This window comes from Canis lupus, chromosome 24 (genome assembly GCF_003254725.2).
Source record: "Canis lupus dingo isolate Sandy chromosome 24, ASM325472v2, whole genome shotgun sequence".
NCBI classification, from domain to species: Eukaryota; Metazoa; Chordata; class Mammalia; order Carnivora; family Canidae; genus Canis; species Canis lupus.
The window spans coordinates 3,087,881-3,107,892 of NC_064266.1; the positions used below are offsets into that span (position 1 = coordinate 3,087,881).

The 20,012-nt window shown below is 44.5% G+C and overlaps 1 protein-coding gene across 8 annotated transcripts in view; it reads left to right on the forward strand.

Moving 5' to 3' along the window:
- The window catches only part of RALGAPA2 (Ral GTPase activating protein catalytic subunit alpha 2), a 328,009-nt gene that overhangs the window by 299,715 nt on the left and 8,282 nt on the right, over positions 1–20,012 (forward strand). For 6 of the 8 annotated variants that reach the window (XR_003144828.3, XR_003144827.3, XR_003144830.3 and 3 more), the window contains 2 exons: positions 6,002–6,123; positions 9,769–9,892. The exons of 1 other annotated variant lie outside the window; for it this stretch is intronic. Coding sequence is in view for 1 of the 7 variants with exons in the window: in XM_025469118.3 (XP_025324903.1) it covers positions 6,002–6,123 (122 nt within the window). In the remaining 6 variants the exon portion in view is untranslated. The remainder of the gene's footprint in view (positions 1–6,001; positions 6,124–9,768; positions 9,893–20,012) is intronic. One more of the 8 variants, XM_025469118.3, reaches the window with a different exon arrangement.

The window sequence follows — 20,012 nt, forward strand, 5'->3', positions numbered from 1 at the left end:
TTTATGTTCTGGAATGTTTTTTGCCCATTTTTCTAATAGATTATTTGGTTCCTTTATTGATTTTTAGGAGTTCTTTATATATTCTGTGCACTTGCCCTTTGTCATTTATGTGTTGCAGAAGACTTCTCTCACCTGATGCCTTGTAGTTTCACTTTCTTTATGATATTCTAGTAGACAGTAGTTCTTAATTTGGATATGCCCAGATGTAACAGTCAACCCCCTTATGGTTCATGTTTTTTGTTTTGTGTTTAATAAAGTATTTCATATCCCAAGATTAAAGATTTTGCCCCATACTTCTAGAAGTTCTATATCACTTTTCTTTTATCTATGCAGAATTTTACTTCAAATTGAAAACTCTCTACTTTTTCCTTATAAACTGCTTTTGCTTGGGATATACCTAGCAGTGTCACAGCCCATAATAGTGGGCACAAATCCTAGGCAATCCTTTATCCATTCAATAAATATTGTGTAAAGCACATATAAGCTAGGTAGCAAGTAATGTAAGGATGACCCTGACTCATACTCAAGAAGTATAGTGGGCTATGTGCTGGTTCCTGAAAAGATAATGTCTAATCCCAGAACCTGTGAATGTTAACTTATTTCAATAAGTGTCTTGAGATGAGATCATTCTGAACTATTCAGATGGGCCCTAAATCCAATGGGAAGTGTCCTGGTAAGAGACCCACAGAGAAGAGGAGGAGGCAATGAGCCAAAGAGATGGGGATAAGAGTGATGCAGTCACCTAGAGCCTCTGCAGGGAGTAAGGCCCTGCTGACACCTTGATTTTGAACTTCTGGCCTCCCAGAACTGTGAGAGAATAAACTTCTATTGTTTTAATCCCCCCAGCTTGTGGTGGCTTTCAACAGCCACAGGAAGCTAATACAAGGATGTTTAGGATGAGACAGTCCTACGTGGTACTATAACCAGAGGTTCTCTTTTCTCCCCTGTCGTGGACCAAGTAATGGTGGCAAAATTTGCAAGTGCCACAGCTTATCAGAGGGGCCTGGGGTTGGCCAAAGCCTCCCAGGCAGTGCCGAATCTTGGCTGCCCTCCCTTTGTAGACCACCACCGTGTAAAGTAGTCTTCAGAGTCACAAGAGTGGTCAGCTCTGGACAGGCTTGTGTCAGCGATAAGGGGCTGCATGAGTTAAGAAAGAAGACCAGGGATAGGTATGGAAACCACTGCAGAATATACACACAGACCTCGGGAGGCAACCTCATCCAAGGCTACTTTGTCAGGCTGGGTCTGATATCCATTCCTCGGAAGTTTAGAGAAGGTCCCAGCAAGGAGGGTTTCAAGGGTTGTAAAAAGATACAACTTGCAATAGAGACTCTTTCAGACAATTCCCTTTTTTCTTTAAAAACAAAAAAACAGAAGGAGTTATTCCAAGAGAAGAAATTGAAAGCCCTAGACAGCAGTCAACAAACACGTAGCCTCAATAAGTAAAAAATTAAAATGAAGTAATTGTTATTTTTCTCAATTTATAAAGTCAGAATGGTCTATGGGTGTCAGCTTAAACCTATGGACTCAGGTTGAGTTTCATACCCACATATATTTAAGGGGGTTGATTTATCCTCACCACTAGTTTAGCTCCCAACCTTGCACAAAACCCTGAACTTAATCCCATGTACTCTAGGATCAAGATACATTAACGGAAAGCAGTAAAGGTTGGAAGACTTGGGTTCTACTCCCAGTTGCACCATCAAGTAACTATGACTCTGGAAAATCACTTGAACCCTTTCTGCTTCCACTTCCTGATCAGTAATATGGGGCCATGGCACTCCCCCAGCTCACAGGGATCTAGCAGAAAGGGTTCTTGCTTGTCCTAAAGCCTGACACAAAGGTTCCCCCTACTTTATCCTACTTTCTGGAAGACAAACCCAGAAGCCCACGTCAAGGGAGGAAGAGGAGCAGACAATCCTCATCAATTCTCTTGTGAGCTGGAACCTGGGTCAAGGCTTCATGATGTGATTCCATCTGATCCTCTGGGCAGCCCCCAAAGCAGATGTCAGCATCTCTGCTCTACACATGAGGCAACCGAGACTGGGGGCATTAGAGCAGCTTGCCCTGGGTCCCTGAGCCAGTGGGGGAGAGGACTGGAATTCACACATAGGCCTGTCTGCCTCCTAAGGCAAGCTCCTTCCTGTCAGGCTGCTGCTGTCACTTCTAAACGTAAAAACAAATAATCATCAGAATAAAGTTGGGGAATTGGGTTTGGATTCTTGGGCTTTTATGACCCAGCTGAATGTGTCTTGAGGGTCTCAGAAAGTTATCTTGGAAGTTTTTGATAACCTGTAAGCAGCGAAGACATGCAGCCTCTTTATTCAAGTAGAGGAACGTTGGTAATTCATAAACTTCTTCCATGAAAACATAGACACAGTGAGCCATTGAAGAAGCTCAAAATATCTAAAATCCAAGATGGATGTTCTCTGAATTGAGTAGTCAAGAGGTAATTTTTCTCTTTAAAAATTACTTTGTGTGTATGTTTTTAAGATTTTATTTATTTATTTGACAGAGAGAGAGCACAAGCCCAGGGAGTGGCAGGCAGAGGGAGAGAGGGAAGCAGGTTCCCCGCAAAGCAAAGAGCCCGATGCAGGACGCGATCCCAGGATCCCAGGATCATGACCTGAGCAGAAGGCGGATACTTAACCAGCTGAGCCACCAGGCACTCCTGTGTGTGGTTTTGAATGAGATAGTACTTCAGAACAGAATTTAAGTTTTATATTTGTGAGTGGAATTTTTAAGAGAACAATAAGGCAATGGCCAGTGTTAAAACAAGTATTGGATTTGTGAACAGGACCCTCTTTAGGTACCTGCTTTCAGCCAGAGGTGCTGACCATCCACTGCCTGGCATCATTACAGCATTCAGTTCATATCTTAATATGCCTTACACATGAGAAGGACCTTATGGTGTCTAAGTTAATAAATGCTTCTTTTTAATAGAAAGTAACCAACACTGAAGCCCTGGAGATGTTACATAAGAAAATGTCAGGTGATACTGCTCCTAATTACCCTTGCTAATAATTCTAATAAATTCTGTTAAATCCCAGAGCTACGTTTTTTAAAGCTACTAAAAGAAATGATTTTTGGCACCCTGAGCTCCTTGGCTGTTCTCAACGCTGCCAGGATTGGGGTGGTGTTTGTTTTCTTTATGTCATGGTGTTTACATGCCCTGGCGTGGGCCTCTAGTGAAAATGCTTTGGTGATCTCCTGGTCTCCCCACAGTCCCTAATGGATGTTTGTCTAAATGACAACACCCAGTTTAGCGCTGTTAACGCTCCGGTGACAGTATAGGACCAGTCTGGGGGTTGGGGAATATGTGCCACGTGTGATAGTGGGGAGGGGGGGGACGTGAATGTGAAATTGGGCATCTTCCATGAGGTAAACACTTTCTCCTCTAATATCCAGTTCTGGAAGCATCTTTTTGTGCTGTCTCCCATAGTGGCTTCTTTTAGGAGCCAGACCATAAATATTCATTGAGCCAGAGAATCTCAAAACTTGATTATCACTACCCTGTAACTCTAGGGCTGGACTTGCTCTTAGGAGCCCAGATTTCTTGAACTTGACAAGGACAAGCTTACGAATTGGCTATCTGGGATGAGGATGACAGGCTGCTGTCTGAGGTCAACTTACGTGCTATTATGCATAGCATCTCTTTGTAGGGCTGCCTGTGAGCTTGATTAACATAGCAGCCACTCTTCCAGATATGTGGCTTCCAGAGCATATTTAGCAAAATGCATCCGCACTTCTATTTTGTTCACCATTGTCCCAAGCACTGTATGTGGATGTGTTGGACGCAGTGGGGCCTTTCAGGAAACAGCAGGACCATTCTAGACAGAGCATGACAGGTCTTTAGAGGGCTGCGCCTGCTCTAACCCAGGCCCTCAAGCAGACTGCGGTCTGAAAGGGGTAGCCATGAATTGTGCGTTGACAGCGGGCCACGGCTGTCCTAAGGCTCAGGTGGTTGTCAGCCATAAGTTTAGCTCAGCTCTTTGAGTAATTTGTCACGCCTCGCTCGGCCCCTGCTGGGCCAGCACGTGCCAGCTTAGTGTCAGAGTGCCTGTTCGCCAGACGGCCACTCAGGCCTAACGTCCTGCTGTTCCCTGGACCCGTGGTTTGCTGGGGCCGCGCATGGAAGGCCGAGCCGCGCGACAGCCAAGTGCTGTGCAGAATAAGCGTGTTCATAATGAGACGTGAATGGCATTAGTGGATCCCTCTAGAATTGGGCCAGAGAGGACGCCTCTCACTGTGGAAGTTTGGCAGCCTGTTCCTTCATCAGGGTGAGTCACTGGGAGTTCAGCCTGCACTCGAGAAGCTGGTTCAAGCTCCCACTGCCCAGGCCTTAGGCTGTGGTGACCATCTATACAACACATTATGAATCCATCAGAGGGCCACTTTTGACATCTTCAAACTCATTTTGTTTTTTTTTTAAATTGCAGAGAGCAAGCCTAAAGAGAAATTCTGGAATAGAGCTGCCCAGTATCCCTTTCCAAGACAAAGGGCATGTTCTACATCCGTGCAATCCAGCACAGTAACCCCAGCCTCATGTGGCTGCTGGGTGCTTGAAATAAGCTAGTGGGACAGAGGAATGAAATTTCTGTTTTTTCATTGTAATTAATTTAAATTTAAATTTAGATAGCCACATGCGGCTCATGGCTGCTGCATTGGACAGCACAGCCTCAGGATGCCTCTGGTCTCGTGGTATAAAAAATCTGAGTATAATGAAAGGAGGAGGAAGAGGAAGGACCTTCCCTGGGAAATTCATGCATACTTTGATAAAGGAAAATAGAAAAATATTTCGATCACATGCATACTCCTGAAAGCTAATTAGAAAAGCATCATTTTCACCAACTTTTATTTATGAGGTTGGCCATTTTGGAAAGATAGTTTTAAAATATAGTGAGAAATGCTCAAATTACTTTTGCTCTTCCAGAGCAGCAAATAATGAACTGATTGATGATGATCCACGTTCCCTGTGTTCCTGGGGAATTAGCATGATTTTCAAAATGACTAAAACACGTCTTTTAACTTTTGCATTGATAACTAGGAAGGGGAAAATGAGACATCATGCAGACTTCCCCAAGTGTTAATTCATAAAGTCATACATGCAGTGCTTCCATCCGCTGTCGAATTGTTCTGACGTTATCCTGTTATTGGAAGTGCATGATTCACCTTCTGAGGAAACAGAAGCCATACACAAAAGGGGAAGATTTGCTTTCTGCCCTGTGAAAGGCTGCCACACACAGGGGTCCTATTAAGACAGCTGGAAAGTTGCTTCAGCGTGTTACGCTTGTAAGTTTTATTGGTGACTGGTTTTTGATTACACATTTGAATGCGTGTGTTCCAGACTGCAGTTTTAATTAAAAGGCAATAGTCTTTTCTTTTTTAAATTGCACTGTGCACTCTCCGCTAGAGTCTCTCACTTATTAGCTCCTGTTTTCTCATGCTCTAGCCTATCCTGGCTTGAGACTCTAGTACCCCTTCACAGCATACCTTTCTGCCTTCCCTCTTCCCAGGGACATGCGTCTTTTTTTTTTTTTTTTTTTTTTAAGTGTACCAGCAATTCTTGCTTCAAGTGTCAGTTAATTCTATAGGAGAGAGAAAAGAACATTCTATCCACTAACCTGGGAAGGGAAGATCCAGCACTGTCCCACAGCTGTCAGTGGAAAGAGATGTGTCCACAGTCATTGCCTCTGTTTTTGTTTGGATCAACCTTAACAATCTTTTGCTGGGACTCTGTAACTATTGATGTACATAATCTTTCAGGAATACTGGTGTTGGATGTAACTGAAGTCTAAGAGAATCTTAGGTCTCAATATCAGAATCTTCCTGTTAATTATGATTCATATTTAATTTCCTGGCAGGATGTTAACAGACTTTGTAGGGTACTTTTCTCCCCACTCATAAAAGTTATAGAAGTGTATTCAAACCAAAGTGAACTGTGTCATTGTTATGCATGTCATTCCACATGTGCACTTGCTTCCTTGACTGGTGACCGCAGCTATGAAGAGCGGGCTCTGTACCTTGAAGCAATAATTCAGAACCACCGAGAAATCATGACGTTTGAGGATTTCGCCGCCCAAGTCTTTTCTCCCTCGCCCAGCCCCTCCCTCAGCGGAATGGGTGAGTGTCTGCATTAGTCTGCCCTCCCGCGCTTAGGACGCACTCGAGCAGCAGATGTACACCTGTTTTTCACAGATAAATGCTTGCAAATTTAAGAAGAGCATTCTCCCTCTGAATCAACTAATGAATATCAAAAGAAATGATGACATTCATTTTAATTTGTTTTGTATCCGAGCTGTTCACTCAGTGCTTTTCTTCAGCTATCCTGTTAACCCCCGAATCTAGCAAGGTTAATGAACTTTTTCTCAGTAATGTGCTCTGGTTCATTCAGGAGTGTGGGTTTCTTGCTGAGCTGGGAATATGTTGTTTAAAAGCGATGCCCGAATCAGTGCTTACTTATCAAAAAAGTGTTCCTCACAGTCGAAGCCGTTGCTACTAATGCTAAATGGGGATTATGCTGCCGAGATACTCGGGTCAGGGATTAATGCAGGAGAAATGGAAGGACAGTGTCCCCTGGTCCGTCATTACAGCAGAATGGCATGCACGCTTTCTCTCTGGAGTGGTCTGTGTCACACGCACAAGCTGCCGACCAGAGCAGCACCTGGCATGGAACCTGTTTAGCAACTGGCTTTCAGTCATTTTCATTTATTACGCCAATGGAAAATTTCAAAAATTTCCATGAATGTCCCTGTTTTTTGGTTTTAGTCTTTTTATATTTCTGATTTTTTTAAAAAAATGGTTACTACCACTTAAACTGATTATATGATTACTGTGGGGTTTTTTTCCCCAAAGAATAGAATTACTTGTGAATTTCTTCATGTAATTACAGATTAATTGCCTTTCAGAAAGTAAATGGGATATTTAGTCAATGCATGTTGAAATTCTCAATGAGGGGCTTCCTTCTTCTTCCACCAGTGTAGACACAACTGTTAGCTTGCTTAATAGATTTCTAACCTGTGTCAGTTGTCTCTGAACACCGCCTTACTTCTCCAATTCTGACTGGTTAACAAATATCTTACACCCAAAGTAAAAAAAATTAAATTCAGTGAAATAAATCACTTACAAATAAAATCAACCATGCATCATTGTTTAACACCACTGGCTTCAATCCTTGCCTCTCCGAGCTTTGTTGGGAGATAAGAGAGAGAGGCTCGCACTTGCACAGGGAGCCAGGAGCAGCAGGCAGAAGGCCTGAGAGATAAGCGAGCTGGCTGAGGTGCCGGGAGCCCATGTGATTTACATAATCACGCCTCTGCTTCCTGGTGAGGCGTCAAGAAACACAGGGATGGCCTCTATTGATCTTTGTTGAACTGGAATACTAAACAACATGAGAAAGCTTATAACTTAAAGCTTTGATTAATGTTTCTTACATTAAAAAAAAGAACAGCTGTGAATTGAATTCTTTTATACACTCTGCCAACATTCTATCTAAAACCAAAAAAAAAAAAAAAAATCGGTTGCAAGGGAAATGAAGATTTCACACCACTCTGGCTAGAGGTTTAAAATCATTTCTAGTGTGTAGGTGAAAGAATATGAAGGATCTGTAGCAAAGCTAATTTTTTAAAGATCTCATTCAGTTCTTTCTCATCTTCATGAGGTACTGGGACTTAATTTTTCTATGCAGGGTTTTGTGGGGTTTTCTTTAACTCTTGAGAAAGCTTTCGATTTCTTAAAATTAGAAGAAACTAATAACTAGATATTGACATTCCTTAGCTGTTATGCTCCTAAGGCTCCAGATTAAGATGTTCCTGAAACAAATATTGATGAACTTTGTTTTCTATGCATACTTTAGCATCTATATAAATTAATTTGATCTTTTCCAAAGATTTACTTAAATCAATTCAAATGAGGTAGTGTGTAGGTAACTTCTTAAGGGAGTCTCCAGAAGTGATTACGGTTTTCCAGGACCTGCTATTTGGAGGCAGTTGCTAACAGGCTTCTGTAAGAGCACCACATTTGCCAAAGTAACTTAGCAGTCACTGACAGCTCATGAGTGGGCGCTGGAACCCATACAAAGGGAACGTGAAACCAAAGATGAGCTATCAAGACAAATGCTGGTTCTTCCTCGTTATTAGCATCCGTATGACATTTCATAATGTTCAGGGCTTAGGACATTTGGTGTTGAGTGATAAAATTTTTGGTACACATATCACGCCAATCCATGAGTGTGATTTTAAGTCTGGGCACCATGTTCTCTATCACCACTTTGCCTGTATGCCCACAACTGAGATTAGGAAGGAACTAGATGTGACCTGAAATTTGGGGGCAGTGCAGTGGGGGCGGGGCATCTCCAGACCATACATAGACACGTTTCAGAAGCACATCTCCCCTCCTTCGCAGGCCAGTTTTGCTTGTGAGGAATCTCTGTCCCAGCTTGTCACCACATTTACAGATGAAAACAGTTTTCATTTATTCAGTGTTTTCAATTTTCTTGGGACAAGGACAGTCAGACCCAGATGAGCCAGCATACTGAAACTAAGAAACAGAGGTGGACTCTGCTCTTCCGAGCAGCAAGCCAACTGGAAAAATTGACCCTGAGCAGCTTAAGCCCCCACAGTGCACTCAGGACCCAATCAGACCCTCTCTGCCAGCAGTGCCATCAAAGCGGGTCCTTGGGCTCCTGCTCCCATGCATATGCACAATCTGAGGAATTAGGGGCTCCCCAGTTTTCTTTGTATCCTCTCTGCAAGGGGCTTTGTCGTTAATGCAGAGGGAGAATAACCTGAACCCTGTATTCCTTGCACACTGTATTTGTAGCTGCAAGCCACCCTCATTGCTAGAGGGAAGGCCTATAATATAAGCCTTGGAATCCTACACGTAAAAAAGAAATTTGTTCAGTGAGAGGGGCTTATGCCCAAAGATGCTTCTCCTCAGACTCCCCCTGTCCCAGTGCTGTTGATGTCACCCAAGGAATCCATAGAGGGGCACATTGGCCAAGTACATGTGTTTCTCTTCATGTTTCACTGTCAGCCACTGATGCAGATGGAGCATCTGCAGTGCGTAGGCTCATAGATGGGTACTCAGCTTTTTAAAAGAGATTTAAATATATATCTCTATATATTTTCCCAATCAGAAAATGTTATTTTAAAATGCCACCTACCTCATACCTATTCTATCCACTGCTTGTATTAGTAATACCCAGTGTATAATAGCTGTTTGAACTGCCTGCCTCTTTCTTAGCACTGTAATTGGTGTTCCTTTTCATCCCTTCCCTTTTGGCCAGCAACTTCTGAAAGGTAGCCAGTGTGAAAGTATTAGCTGTAGTTACACACACACGTGTGTGTAACATATGTGTGTTAACATATATATACACATATATACATATATATGTTTATGCATGTATATAAATGCATTTAACACACACATACACGTACACATGTTGGGGTGAGGGACTCAGTTTGCGTTTTCCTGCATGTTTCCAAGGAAGGGAGGCCAGCAGAGAGGACTTCAAAGGGTTAACTAGAGTGGGCACCCTCGACTGCTGGGCGGGACTGATGTAATCGCTGCAGCTCACAGCCAAGTGCATCTGTTCACCATGAGGTCATTCTTCTGCATGCTAATGATTTGGAAAATCAAGTCTAATCTTTGACATTATCAGAAAGGATATAAATAGTATAAATCTTTATTTTTGGGAAGCTGATCTTATAAACAAGAGGAGAAAAAGAGAAACTTTAGCTTGGACCTGAGATTTTTTTTTATCCCCAGAACTGCTTTAAAGGTTGTGTCTGGACCCTAAAACCTTGGAGGAATCCACTTGTGTCTGCTGATAAATGAATCCCCAAATCACTATTACAGTCACAGCTAGCAATTTGGTAGTAGAGGACTACAGGTATGTCCAATTTAATATCTAATTTAAAGAATTTCCAAGTGCCTTAGTCAGGACCTCATAAAGATTGATTTTTTTCAAAGAATATCCCAAATCAAATTAAATGAGTTATCAGTATATGCAAATCAACTGTGTTTGCTGAACATGCCAACACTCTTTTGGGTTCCTTTCTACTTTAATATTGCTGTAGGGAGCCAGCAGAGGGAGCACAAATCTTTATTTGTGAGTCCTATACAAACATTTGATTTCTCCAAGATATGGTCAGAAATACTTCCTCTTTCATAATAGGCTAGATTGTAAAGTTCAGGATTTTTAAAAAGTGGGAGGAAATTCCTCACTAGGCTCCACCAGATTCTGCCACTTTTAATGTAGGTCATATTTGGAGCTTAACCCATATTAGTCTGAGTTGGTCTGAGGTTGCTGCTGCCACCACGACTCTTGCACAAAACTGTAAGCTTTCATCAGTCACGTGCACAATGTGCACGGGTGTCCTCTTGGAAAGGATTATTATGCTCACCTACCCGATAGTAAAAGACTTTTGTTATTTTCTCCTACAACAAAATCGAATTAAGTTCATAGAAACTATCAGAAGACTTGCCTGGTGTCACTGGGTCATTCTTGTGACCCTCTTAGACTGTAGGTGTATTGATCCCAAAGTGAATCTGGCAAGTAGATGCCACACAGACTGCTTGTGTAACTCAGCAACCTTTGGCTAGAGGAGTAAAGCTACACCCAACTTCCACTTGCCGGACCCCAAACCACGCACACTGCTTACATGTGCCGGGATGTGGTAGGCTTGCCCTTCTGCACGCAGATCCCAGGGTGGCCAGTTTGCTGGTGGTCGGCAATCAGGTAATCCCTAGAAACTGCACCAGACAGACAGACTACGGTCCCCCAAAAGATGACATATTTTCCCCATTCACTGAGAGTGGTCATGTTACAGATTCATTTAGTCTCTTTCTTTGTCTCTCTCAGTCCCTCCATTCCTTCCTCCTTCCCTTCCTCCCTCCACATTAAAGTGCTCTTCATAAGGTTTTGATTGATAGCCCTTCTTATATATTCACCGTCCCCATAAATTTGCTGAAACCAGCAAAGAACATTGTAAGATGTTAGAGGAAACTTCAGGAGATATCAAGCTGATCCCTTTCACATTCATTTTGAGTTGGCTGAAGAGCCATAAAGGGACAACCAAAGGCCATGGGCAAGTTGGCAGTGGGGCCTTCACCCCTTGTTCCACGTTCTCTTTTCTTCCCAAAGTGGAGTCAGGTGGTAGTGACATCATCTAAGACTCAGATAATTACCACCATCCCCTACTTGGTAAGCTGTCACCAAAATTGGTGGTTAGTTACACTGGTCACAGAGTTCCTAACCAGCCACTTATAAGAGTTTTTCAATGTACAACACCCAATGTCACCTCTTTGAGAGGAGAGAAGCAATACTATATCAGTGTTTTTCAAACAAGGTAGAGACACAGCCAGAGGGAGAAGCAGGCTCCATGCAGGGAGCCCGACGTGGGACTCGATCCCGGGTGTCCAGGATCACACCCTGGGCTGAAGGTGGCGTTAAACCACTGAGCCACCCGGGCTGCCCCAAAAAGTCTTCTTAAGAGAAGAATGAAGTTTGGGAAAGTGATAGTGCTGAAAATATAAATCGCAGAAACTCAGATTACTGAACTATTAGTATATGATGCTGTGGTTATTGGTTAGTCAAGTGACCATTTATACCAGCACACTCGTGTCACTGTGCCAGTCTCTGGGGCAGCCTCATAGTTGTGGCTACAAAACCCTTCCAGGAGTTCTCTCATTCCCCCTTCTAACCAACCAAATGGAACAGATGAGGGAACTAAAGCCCAGAATTACTCTGATTTCATGTAATGAACAAACGTGCATCAGAGGCTTCCACGTACCCTGGCTAGGTCAGTCCCCAAGGGTTCAGGCAAGCCACCCCAAGACCTAGAGGAGCTTCTGATATTCTGGGGGTGCTAGGAACACAGCCAGGACCCAAGCCCAGAGTCCATGCACCCACACACTACTGCCAAACCCTGGAATAAAGGCAGATGGCAGGAGCCATAGCGAACTTTTGACCCTTCATACACCATTGCCAGCATTTGCAAATCTTCCTCCCTCAGTATTTAATATAGACCAGGCTTGCCTTCTTTTGCTCTTCTTCCTCACATATCTCAAATCCCACTGTCTTCCTATCCTTTTTGCTCAATGCTGGCCAGAACCTTCCACCTGGCACTAGCCTCCCCAGCTGCTTTGGGGGCTCCTTGCAGGGAGGATGGGTTCCCCTGAGAAGGTTGGGTTCTGCAGCCAGATAGCCAGTGTCTTCTGTGTTCCAGCATGTGGCCTCAGCCAAGTTACCTTTCACTCTGTGGCTCAGCCTGATTCTGTAAAATAGGTCTTATAAGAACTTTCCTTAAAAGATATTTGTAAGGATTTGGCAAGTTAGTATGTGTAAAGAGATGAGCACAGTGCCTGGCACATAGGGACCCCTCAGCCAGTGTTTGCTGGGCTGTCACACTCACTCACTGTGTCTGCCCATATTTTTCTACACTCCGTCCTCTGTAACCCTCTACCTCTTCCAGCCTGTCTTCGTCTTAGAACGTGTACCTGCCTATTCTTCCTTTCTTGTCCTGGAATATACCACTTGCCTGCCAATTGGCCTGTCTCCTAGAAGGGGATCATGGCTACTACTGAGCCACCCAGGTGCCCTGGTATTGTGGGTTTTATTTTATTTTATTTTATTTTTTTAAAGATTTTGTTTATTTATTCATGATAGACACAGAGACAGAAGCAGGCTCCATGCAGGGAGCCCGATGTGGGACTCGATCCCGGGACTCCAGGATCATGCCTGGACTGAAGGCAGGCGCGAAACCGCTGAGCCACCCAGGGATTCCCGTATTGTGGGTTTTAAAGAGAATTCTTCATTGCCCTGTTTAGTACCAGATTTTTCTTCACACTTATTCATCTCTTTTTTCCTCTTAAAATTCTTTTATTCTCTGTGTCCACTCTGGGAGGAGGAAGAAATATGAGACAGCATTTGTTCCAATAGGAAATGATGGTACTACCTGTCCCACATTGCCATCTCTGAATTGGCCCCACCTTCCCTCACCCCTAAGACTGTGCTAATAAGCACCTTAAGGCAACACAAAGGCTCTGGAAGCTTCATTTTCAATATCTCCCCCTGCCCTTCTGGAGCTTGCAGTCTTGTTGGGGAAGAGCAGGTATTCATGAACCACTAAAACATGGCTACTTATTTGTAAGCCCACATTAGTTATCTCCAAACCATTACCCTATATTAAAAAGACACAGTTCAAAGGAAGAAAGAAAGATGCAGTGAGCCAATGGTTTGGGTCAGTTGGATTGAGATTTCCCTGAGCTGTGCTATCCACCTTGTGAGCCTGGAAGAGAACGGAAACTTACCTAATATGTATTAGATACACTCTAAGTCTCCTGCCAGTCAGTTTTTAACTTTGCCACATTGGCTAAGAATTAAGATGTCTGAGAACTGGAAGGCCATGGACAAGAAGCATGAAATGAGGGACAGTCCACGTAGGAAGAGCACAGAGGAAGAAATGACTCCTTTCGGAGCCTGTGTGGGGACCCTCCTGCTCCTGGAGCTGGTGCACAGGTTAGGGGCGCTCACAGATTCCCAGAAAAAGAAGGGACCCAAGATTGTTCCTCCTAAAGTATTGACATCACATTTAAATTGTTCCTTTGGAAGAACTTGAAGATGCTGCCTTTTCTGTGAAATGCCACCTTCAGTTTACTTCTGATTTCTCAGTCCTGACAGGGTTTTAAATGCAAGTGGCATCTTCCTCCATGCCTAACTGCTAATTACAGTTCCCATGACACTTTTACAGTTGCCAAGAGATAGCCGGCAGGTACCAAGAATTTTTCTGAAACAATTTTTGGAAATGATTCTTAATTAAAGCTTATTTCAAATAACCTTGAGGATTTTTTTTTTTCAGAAGAACCCGGAACTTCCAGAGCTTCCGACCCCCTATGTTATGTTTCTTGTGAACCATAGCTATGACCCTCATGTTCTCCTGATTCTAGCAGGTAGAACAGGTGCAAACCACAGCCAGGAGTGTGGGTTCCTGGAAAACTCCATGGTTTTGCTTGAATTTCTAATTAGCAACAACCAAACCAAAGCACAGGCCAAATGGAAGCTCTCTTATTAGCATTTAAGTCTGCTGGTGGAAAAAAGACAGAATATTTTATACTGTCCTTTTCCAGAAGGATGTATGATGGTAACCAGGAAGTAAACCTCTACATAGCATAATAAACAGAAAAGCGGGTTGCTTTTCTTCAATTAACCTTCAAAGGCCTTCAAAAGGCCAGTGTGGGGAAAAAAAATCCCTAAAACATGGGAAACATGCCAGGCAACATTGGTAAAATAAAATAAAATAAAATAAATAATAAATGAAATGAAATGAAATATAAAATAAAATAAAATTTTAAAATAAAAAAATAAAATAAAATAATAAAATATAAAATAAAATAAAATATATTTACAGCATTGATGTGGCCAAAATTAATTTCTCAGCACTTAAGAAACCTCACAGCATCTCTGTAAAGAGTGCAAAGAGAGAAAGAAAAGGCAAAACTATTATTTGACCACTTCAGGAACACAAGACAATAAAATCTCAGATGCAAAGAGGACACATACACCTGCCTGTGTCCCCACGTCAGGCCCCCCAGCCTCTCCCCTCTCCCCTCCCCCCCACTCCAGTGCTCAGCCGTTACCTGTGGCAGGGTCCCTCGGCCTACACAGTCACCCAGCCTGTCTCTTCTCTCAAGCAGGGTCATCCAGTCTTGAGATTTCCGCTGCTGGTCTTCCAGGACTCACATGGCAGGGTCCTGTTCCCCTACCCTGATATCATGCAAAACCACAGAGTGCAGTTTCTCTTGCCGTTACTGCCGAGATATGTCCGGGCAGACCCTGCAGCTGGTTCGCGTCCCAGAGTCCATGTGTGGTAGTTAGGGAAACCCTGCGCTCTAGCTCTGTCCCCAGGGATCCAAGAAGCAGCTAGAGAAACAGCCTGACTCCAGTTAACAGCAGAGCCCTGTGTAATATCTGGGCATGCAGCTTTCTGAGTCCAGGCTCTTCTGACCAGGGATGTTGGCCAGCCCAGCAACGTGAGGGCAAGAGCCCCAGAGGAAATGGATAACCACAGAGAAGAAAGGAAAAAGCCATAAAGGGAACTCTGTAGGCCACTAGGCTGACTCTGCTCTTTACTGCAATTACCCAAAGCTGGTGACTTGCTAGAATCCATATTTAGATATTAAAACTCAGTCCATCTCAAGTCCTGCAAGGATACACACACCTTTGGTACAGCCGAAGAAGATGGAAACTGTGGCTTCTGTCCTTGGATCATCACATGAGCCCCACAAGGGTTGGGCTTTCATTTCATAAACATTTACTGTGCACTAATAGGGAAGGTGCAGAAATGGGCAAAACAGCAGCCCTACCCTCCTTGAGACTTATCTTTGAGATGGATGAGAAAGATGCTGGACTCCTGTCAGGAGCTGGGGGATGCCAAAAAGAAAAAGACGCAGGGAAGGAGGACCAGGAGTGTTACTGAGAAGCAACACTATAGTGAGGTGCCCTTTAAAATGGGTGTTGGGGGGATGCCTGGGTGGCTCAGCAGTTTAGCGCCTGCCTTCAGCTCAGGGTGTGATTCTGGAGTCCCAGGATTGAGTCCCACATCGGGCTCCCTGCATGGAGCCTGCTTCTCCCTCTGCCTGTGTCTCTGCCTCTCTCTGTGTCTCTCATGAATAAATAAATAAAATCTTAAAAAATAAAATAAAATGGGTGTTGGGGGAGCACCTGAGTGGCTCAGTCAATTAAGCATCTGCCTTCAGCTCAGGCCATGATCCCAGGGTCCTGGATGGAGCCCTGCATCAGGCTCCCAACTCAGCGGGGAGTCTGCTTCTCCCTCTGCCTCTGCCTCTGCCCCTCCCTGCACTCAGGCACATGCGTGCTTGTGCTCACTCTCAAATAAGTAAAATCTTTGAAAATTAAAATGGGGGATGAGGAAGGCCTCACTGAGAAGGTGACATTTGAAGAGAGGCTTGAAGGAGGTTAAAGGAGTGAGCTATTTAGAATCTGGGGGGAAAGCACTTCAGGCAGAGGGAACAACCGGTGCAAAAGCCCTGAGGCTGGTGCTTTTCTGGCACATTTGAGGAACAGTGGGAGGCACAGCATGGTTAAGGTAGAGGGAGTGAGGAGGACGAGGGAAATCAGAACAGCCTCACAGGCCTGGGGAAAGACCGTGGCTGTTCCTCTAGCGAGCTGGGCAGCTCCTGGAGGGTGTTCGTCAGTGGGGTCACATGATGAGACTCTTAGTTAAAAAGATCACTGTGTCTCGTGGGGAGGATATTCTAGGGGAAAGGCAGGAGAGAGACTAGATAATATTTTGTTCTCCATCTCTTCCCATCCCCTGCTACACAGCAGGCAGGGAATACATGTTGACTAATGAATGAGCGTTGTGATGACCCAAGAGAAGTTCCACCTGAACGTTCCCCATGTCCAGGGACTAGAGGGGCCTCCAGTGCCACAGAATGCAGCCCCTAATTGGGACTGTACCAGTTAGGCGAGCGTGGGGACACCCCGTCCTTGTAAGGGAAGGTTTGCATGGTGGGAGAAAGGAAGTGAAAGCAGGTGGGGCAGAAATCTGACCTGCAGCCACATGTCCTCCCCACCCCCCAGACTCCCCCCGCCAGACTCCCACCAGGGTCGCACAGGCAGGCACCCGTGGGCTAGCATGAAGAATCATGGTAGATGACCATCCCTAGTACACAGAACACTGTTTGAAGAGGCATGAAAGGACTCATGATCACAAGAGCTAGGATACAAGAGTAAGGTTCCTTGGCATTGTTTTGCCCGGAGGAAAAGTCTCTAGAGCAATCCATGAGTAGTAAAGCTTTTACCTATGTGTAGAAATCATGTTCCTGCACCCTCCCCACAGCCAGCCTTCCACAAAGCAAGATTCATCTCTTTGGCAGTTTGGGAACTGAGGAGGGTTGGTTTTCTCATTATCAGTTGAGACCAGGGCTCAGGTGCTTAGCCAGATGAGACTCACTGCCCATCCGGAGAGGCCCCCTGGTTCTCGGTGCCTGCTTGTGGCAGGGGGAGCCCTTCTTTTGTGGCAAAGGCAAAATGCTCCTCCCCAAAGGTGGAAAGGACTACTCTATGGGACTTATGACCTCTATAGTTTGTACAGTAGCAAATGCGCATCCACTTAGACACAGATCACCGAGAAATGTAACTGAAAGTTAACCAAAGTGTTGCCTACCTTGGAAGGCAAGTGAAGCACCACAGAAAGAATTCACTCATAGAAAACATCTTAATTATGGAATAAAACTGCTTCCTTCATGTCTTCAGACAACAGGACAGTGAAACAACCAGACAGTTCTATTGCTTCTCTGATGCTTCCTCAGACATATATCTTGAGCTCACTGTCTCCTCACAAGCCACCACAGACATAACTGCCACCTTTTCTTGAGCAGTTGATTAGAGAATGTAGTCCTGAGTGGCACACAAAATCCTAGTGTGTCCTGTGGAGAAGTACACTGTAATCTCACCTGGCCACCCAAAGCCACTCCTGGGTGCTTATAGGACAAATGAACTCGAGTTAGGTTAAACCCAAGAGAACCTCAAAGGAAAGAGTAGTGTGTGGCCCAAAAGGCAGCCCCATTTTCTTCACTCTGAGGATGGCTGGAAGTTTGTGGTGTGACATGGGGAGAGTTGCTGCTGGCATCTGCTAACTTCCTAAGTGCCCCTGTCCCTCTGCTCCCTGGGTGCCCACAGGGGATTTGATTTTCCCCAGAACTTGTAGCCACTTCTGTCATGTCCCTTTTGGAAAGGAAGTAACAGCAGTGCTGCCCAGTCCACCTTCTATCCTTTTTTGCCATTTTTTCCAAACAGCATTAATGAGATATAATTCTCATATCATATAGTTCATCCATTTAAGGTATATAATTTGACGTTTTTCATATTCACAGGCATTTGCTAGGCAGATGTACAACCATCATCAGTCTCATTTGAGAACTTTTTAATTCATCCTAAAACAAAGAAACAAAAACAAACCCATAAACACACAAGCAGTCAATTCCCACTCCCCACTCCCCACTCCCCCCACTTCCAGCCCCTGGCAACCATTAGTCTACTCTCCATCTATGTGGATCTACCTATTCTGGACATTTCATATAAGTGAGATCACACAGTATGTGGTCTTTGGTGACTGGCTTCTTTTGCTCTGCATGTCCTCAGGTTCATCCATGTCGTAGCTGATATCTCCAGATCTTCCAGTGTAAGGGGAGACACAACCGTATTCTGGTTGTCTGTTCATCAGTTGATGAACATTCAGGCTATTCTTACTCTTGGCTATTAGAAATATTGCTGCTATAAACATGTCTGTACTGTTTTTGCTGTTTTTTGAGATGTGAATTCAGTCCAGTACCACGAACAGCCCTGTCATGGCTAAGGGGTAACTGAGATCCTAGTGTTTGAGTTCTGTGAGTGAGATAGAAGGATGGTCTACAGACCTCTGTCTCCATGAGGGCCTGACCAGAAAAATTGAAACCAAGATATTAATCTTAAATGTATAACTTGATTCAGTTTCACCATAGAGCCATATAAATACATTATAGTTGCGGAAGGGAAAGAGAAGAATGCCAGAAAACTTCATGAGCCTTCCACCTGCTTGCTTAGCCCCCCACACAGGTGCATATGCACGTGCAGGCCCACAGTACATGCACTCTCTCTGCCTGACTGCCTTTCGGTCCAGCTGTCCCAGCTTTCTGATTCAGAACCAAAGCTGATGGGCAAACCAACGACCAGAAAGAGGAAGCCCAGAGCCAGGGCCAGGGCCAGGACACAGCCACTGCTGCTGAGTTGGAAATACTGGAAGCCATCCTTGGGCCATTTGGAAATGTTAATTAAGCTGGCTAATTCCCACTGGTCTTGAGTTGCCAGTGTTGAGTTGAGCATGTAGGCTTACCCCATCCCCGGCTGCACCTGTTCCCTTCCTCAGAGTCATTCCAAGGGGGCTGAATAGCTCAGACAGCGTTCTGATCTCCCGCTCTGTCCGCCTTCCTGCTGGGAGGATACTTAGTGCTCGCCTAAAGCTGGAACTGCAGTCCACTGTTTCTCTCTCTCAGCCATGCCAGCTCTCAAAATCATTCCCTTCCCTAATTATCTTGGACCAGTTAATCATTTTCCACACTGACTGTTCAGTAACAAGGACCCAGGGAGAAGCAGCCACTTTTCCTGTCTGACCCTGCCCAGTGTTATCCCAGGTGGCAGCCTTTCCTCAGAGATAAGAAGCTCCATTCAAACCCTTGCTCTTCTGCTCTCCCAGTGAGTCCTGCCAGAGCACACATGCCACAAAAAGACCTACTAGTTCTTGAACAGCCTCCACTAGGCAGACCTGTGTGGAACACAGTAGATATCCCATCAAGACTGTTGTTTCCAGGGTTTTGGTAAATTCTTGCTGACATCCGGAGCATTCAAGAAGCTGCACGAGACCCAAGAAGTAGGATGTCGTTTTCTAAACATGACTTCTGGATCCTCCGGGCTTCGGCTCTGTGTCTGAGCCACTGAGTGGCTGTGGCTCGGCCCCTTGGTGTCGGCCTGATACTGGAGGATTCTCACCAGAGGGGTCCCACTCTGCTGCTCTTAGACGTGAGCGGGGCTTATTCCCGCGTCCCAGCACCACTAACATGGAAGAAAAACTTTGAGTTTAATGGAAAGAAAGAAAAATTTTGAATTTAATGCACACATTAAACCCTACAACCCAATGTGGCTTGACCTCTTTTTCACTATCACCCACCCTGGAAGTCCCTAAGACATTTCACTTTCCTAATTTGTCATCTCCCGAAACACTCCAGAAATACTGTGTATCTGTTTATTTACCATACCTATATCTGGGCTTTCTATGTATAAAAAATATTTTTGTCTCCCAAGGGGTGATATCACTCTGATATCAGAATGCATGTTGTAACTCCTCTACCAAAGCGCCCCACAGGCAGGCGCTTCATCTGCTTTATTCACATCTGTAACCAAGAGCCTGGAACAGAACCTGGCACATCTCAGGTGCCCAGTTGATGAAAAG